The 4846-nt window shown below is 53.5% G+C and overlaps 2 protein-coding genes across 2 annotated transcripts; both read left to right on the top strand.

The window, feature by feature from the left end:
- Positions 1–774: 774 nt before the first annotated feature.
- On the top strand, positions 775–2983 carry LOC104460741 (chromodomain-helicase-DNA-binding protein 8-like; the record flags this gene model as incomplete). Its single annotated transcript, XM_010082108.1, has 5 exons — positions 775–951; positions 1952–2095; positions 2200–2455; positions 2598–2704; positions 2831–2983. Coding segments are annotated over 5 exons (837 nt in total), but the record flags the coding sequence as incomplete, so codon positions are not given.
- An 86-nt stretch (positions 2984–3069) lies between these two features.
- On the top strand, positions 3070–3825 carry LOC104468094 (chromodomain-helicase-DNA-binding protein 8-like; the record flags this gene model as incomplete). Its single annotated transcript, XM_010082109.1, has 3 exons — positions 3070–3133; positions 3325–3538; positions 3630–3825. Coding segments are annotated over exons 1-3 (474 nt in total), but the record flags the coding sequence as incomplete, so codon positions are not given.
- Positions 3826–4846: the final 1021 nt, after the last annotated feature.

Raw genomic sequence — 4846 nt, forward strand, 5'->3', positions numbered from 1 at the left:
GGACCTTCCAAGGGTCATTTTGGGTCTTCTAGGACCTTCTCAAGGACGGTTTTGGGTCTTTAGGGACCTTCCCAAGTACAGTTTTGGGTCTTCCAGGACCTTCTCAAAGACAGTTTTAGGTTTTCAAGGACCTTCTCAAGGACGGTTTTAGGTCTTCAAGGATGGTTTTGGGTCTTCCAGGACCTTCTCAAGTTCTTTTTGGGTCTTCAGGGACCTTCTCAAGGGTGGTTTTGGGTCTTCCAGGACCTTCTCAAGGACATTTTGGGTCTTCCAGGACCTTCTCAAGGATAGTTTTGGGTCTTCAAGGACCTTCTCAAGGTCATTTTGGGTCTTCAAGGACCTTCCAAGGGTCATTTTGGGTCTTCCAGGAACTTCTCAAGGACGGTTTTGGGTCTCCCAGGACCTTCTCAAGGGTGGTTTTGGGTCTTCAAGGACCTTCTTAAGGACGGTTTTAGGTCTTCAAGGATGGTTGTGGGTCTTCAGGGACCTTCTCAAGGTCATTTTGGGTCTTCCAGGACCTTCTCAAGGACAGTTTTGGGTCTTCAAGGATGGTTTTGGGTCTTCCAGGACCTTCTCAAGGATGGTTTTGGGTCTTCAAGGATGGTTTTGGGTCTTCAGGACCTTCTCAAGGTTCATTTTGAGACTTCAAGACCTTTCCAAACGTCATTTTGGGTTTTCAGGACCTTCTCAAGGTCATTTTGGGTCTTCCAGGACCCAAGTCCCATTTTTCTGGAGGTTTGAAGGCATCTCCCAACCTTTTGTGTCCCACCTCAGGGTCGCCTGATCCCCGGCGCTTACAAATTCGACGCCCTCATCACCACCTTCGAGATGATCCTCTCCGATTGTCCCGAGCTGCGGGAGATCGAGTGGAGGTGCGTCATCATCGACGAAGCCCACCGCTTGAAGAACCGCAACTGCAAACTTCTCGACAGCCTCAAACACATGGACCTGGTGAGATGGGGTGGGACACGAGAAGACCTCAGGGTGGGGAGACTCCATAACTTCTTCTAGGGGGCGTGGTGGGGGGTCCTGGAGGTCCCTGTGGGGTCTTTGTGGCATCTCAAGGGGTTCTGGAGGCATCTAGAGGGGGTTCTGGTGGCATCTGGGAGGGGTTCTGGTGGCATCTGGAGGTGGGGAGACCCCATAACTTCTTCTGGGGGGCGTGGTGGGGGGTCCTGGAGGTCCCTGTGGGGTCTTGGTGGCATCTCAAGGGGTTCTGGAGGCATCTAGAGTGGGTTCTGGTGGCACCTGGAGATGTTTGGGGCGGTTCCTCACGCCATGGGATGCTCCTGAAGGTAGTTATGGGGTCTTGGTGGCATCTCAAGGGGTTCTGGTGGCCCCTGGAGATGTTTGGGGCAGTTCCTCACCCCATGGGATGGTCCTGAAGGTAGTTATGGGACCTTGGTGGCCTCTGGAGAGGTTCTGGTGGCACCTGGAGAAGTTTGGGGTCCTCCAGTGCCCCATGGGATGGTCCTGAAGGTGGTTATGGGACCTTGGTGGCATCTGGAGGGGTTCTGGTGGCATCTGGGAGGGTTCTGGTGGCATCTCAAGAGGTTCTGGTGGTCCCTGGAGATGTTTTGGGTGGTTCCTCACCCCATGGGATGCTCCTGAAGATAGTTATGGGACCTTGGTGGCCTCTGGAGAGGTTCTGGTGGCATCTCAAGGGGTTCTGGTGGCATCTGGAGATATTTGGGGCAGTTCCTCACCCCATGGGATGGTCCTGAAGGTGGTTATGGGGTCTTGGTGGCATCTGGAGGGGGTTTGGTGGCATCTGGAGGGGTTCTGGTGGCATCTCAAGGGGTTCTGGTGGCCTCTGGAGATGTTTTGGGTGGTTCATCACCCCATGGGATGCTCCTGAAGGTAGTTATGGCGTCTTGGTGGCATCTCAAGGGGTTCTGGTGGCACCTGACCATCTTCACCACCTTCCTTTTCCACTTTCTTGGTCCTTCAGGAACACAAGGTCCTCTTGACGGGGACTCCTCTCCAAAACACGGTGGAAGAACTCTTCAGTCTTCTCCACTTCTTGGAACCTTCTCAATTCCCATCGGAAGCCGAATTCCTCAAAGATTTTGGAGACCTGAAGACCGAGGAGCAGGTGAAGGACCATCCAGAAGATCTGGAGATCTTTCTTGGTGGCCACCTTGGGGGGGGGGTTTTTTTTTTCTTGACCTTGACGTCATTATGGATTCCCACCACCAGGTCCAGAAGCTCCAAGCTATTTTGAAGCCCATGATGTTGAGAAGGTTGAAGGAGGACGTTGAGAAGAACTTGGCTCCAAAGCAGGAGACCATCATCGAGGTGGAGTTGACCAACATCCAGAAGAAATATTATCGGGCCATCTTGGAGAAGAACTTCTCCTTTTTGTCCAAAGGTGCCGGTCACACCAACATGCCCAATCTTCTCAACACCATGATGGAACTCCGAAAATGTTGTAACCATCCCTACCTCATCAACGGTGAGGACATCACGGGGTGGGGTTTCTTCTCCTGTGGGTGGACAACCTTCGCGGTCAACGCCGGGTCAGCTGGGTTTCTCCTGGTCTTGGTTTTTTCGGTCGGTGAGGTCTTGGTGGCTTCTTGGGGTTGAGGTTCTTCAAGGTCTGAAGAACTTCAAGGTCGTGGTGGAGCAAGTTGAGGTTCTCCAAGATCTGGAGAACCTCAAGGTCATGGTGGAGCTTCTCCAAGTTCTGGAGAACATCTCCAAGGTCTGGAGAACCTCAACGTGATGGTCTTGGAGGTTGGTCTCCAACTTTTGGAGAACCTCAAGGTCGTGGTGGAGGAGGTTGAGGTTCTCCAAGGTCTGGAGAACCTCAACATGATGGTCCTCGAAGGTTGACCTCCAAATTTTGGAGAACCTCAAGATCATTGTGGAGGAGGTTGAGGTTCGCCAAGATCTGGAGAACCTCAACGTGATGGTCTTGGAGGTTGATCTCCAAGTTTTGGAGAACTTCAAGGTCATGGTGGAGGACATTGAGGTTCTCTAAGCCCTGGAGAACCTCTCCAAGGTCTGGAGAACCTCAAGGTCACGGTGGAGGTTGAGTTTCTCCAAGATCTGGAGAACCTCAAGGTCATGGTAGAGGAGGTTGAGGTTCTCCAAGCTTTGGAGAACCTCAACGTGATGGTCTTGGAGGTTGGTCTCCAAATTTTGGAGAACCTCAAGGTCATGGTGGAGCAAGTTGAAGTTCTCCAACCTCTGGAGAACCTCAACCTGGTGGTCTCGGAGGTCCTCCACCTCATTTTGTTGACTTTTGAGGTTCCTCAACTGTTCTTTTAACTCCGCATCTCCTCCCCGACCCCACCGATTGTCCCGTTTCCACCATTCCAGGCGCCGAGGAGAAGATCTTGGCCGAATTCCGCGACTCGTGCCACCACCACGTCCCTCCCGACTTCCACCTCCAAGCTATGGTCCGTTCGGCCGGGAAGTTGGTCCTCATCGACAAACTCTTACCCAAACTCAAAGCCGGCGGCCACAAAGTCCTCATCTTCTCCCAGATGGTCCGGTGCTTGGACATCTTGGAGGACTACCTCATCCAGAAGAGGTAAGACCAAAAAAAAATTTTTTTTTTTGACGTGGGATGGAGTCTAGGGACCTCGGTGACCTCATCCTACGTCTTTTTGATGACGTCACAGGTATCTTTACGAACGAATCGACGGGCGTGTCCGGGGCAACCTCCGCCAAGCCGCCATCGATCGTTTCAGCAAACCCGATTCGGATCGTTTCGTTTTTCTTCTCTGCACGCGGGCGGGTGGCCTGGGCATCAACCTCACCGCCGCCGACACCTGCATCATCTTCGACTCCGACTGGAACCCCCAGAACGACCTCCAGGTAACTCCGGGGGGACAACCCGCGTGGTGTTCTCGGTGGACCACCACCGTCTTCTCCTCCTTCTTCTCCATCTCTTCCTTCTTCTTCTTCTCCTTCTCTTTTCTTTCTGTTCCTCTCCTCCACCTTCTTCTCCACCTTCTCCTCCACCTTCTCCTCCACCTTCTTGTCCTTCCTCCACGTTCTCCTCGACGTTCTCCTGCACATTCTCCTCGACGTTCTCCTCGACGTTCTCCTCCACTGTCTCCACGTCCTCCTCCACCACCTTCTCCATCTCTTCGTCCTCCTCCTTTCTCCTCCTCCTTTCTCCATCCTTCTCCATCCTTCCTCCTCCATCCTTCCTCCATCCTTCCTCCTCCATCATTCCTCCTCCTTCCTCCATCCTTCCTCCTCCATCATTCCTCCTCCTTCCTCCTCCTCCATCCTTCCTCCTCTTTCCTCCGTCCTCCTCCTTCCTCCTCCCTCCTCCTCCTTCTTCCTCCCTTCTCCGTACTCCTCCTCCTCCCTCCTCCTTCCTTCTTCCTTCTCCTCCTTCCTCGTCCTTCCTCCTCCTCCTCATTCTTCCTCTGTCCTTCCTCCATCCTTCCTCCTCCGTCCTTCCTCTGTCCTTCCTCCATCCTTCCTCCTCCATCCTTCCTCCTCCGTCCTTCCTCCTCCTCATCCTTGCTCCTCCATCCTCCCTCCATCCTTTTCCTCCTCATCCTTCTTCCTCCATCCTTCCTCCATCCTTCCTCCTCCGTCCTTCCTCCATCCTTCCTCTGTCCTTCCTCTGTCCTTCCTCCATCCTTCCTCCTCCATCCTTCCTCCTCCGTCCTTCCTCTGTCCTTCCTCCTCCTCCTTCCTCCATTCTCCTCCATCCTTCCTTCTTCTCATCCTTCCTCCTCCTCCTTCCTCCTCCATCCTTTCTCCATCCTTCCTCCTTCTTCCTCCTTCATCCTTCCTCCTCCTCCTTCCTCCATCCTCCTCCGTCCTTCCTCCTTCTCATCCTTCCTCCATCCTTCCTCCTCCGTCCTTCCTCCCTCCC

The sequence above is a fragment of the Pterocles gutturalis genome, unplaced genomic scaffold (assembly GCF_000699245.1).
Source record: "Pterocles gutturalis isolate BGI_N339 unplaced genomic scaffold, ASM69924v1 scaffold15034, whole genome shotgun sequence".
Lineage (NCBI taxonomy): Eukaryota > Metazoa > Chordata > Aves > Pterocliformes > Pteroclidae > Pterocles > Pterocles gutturalis.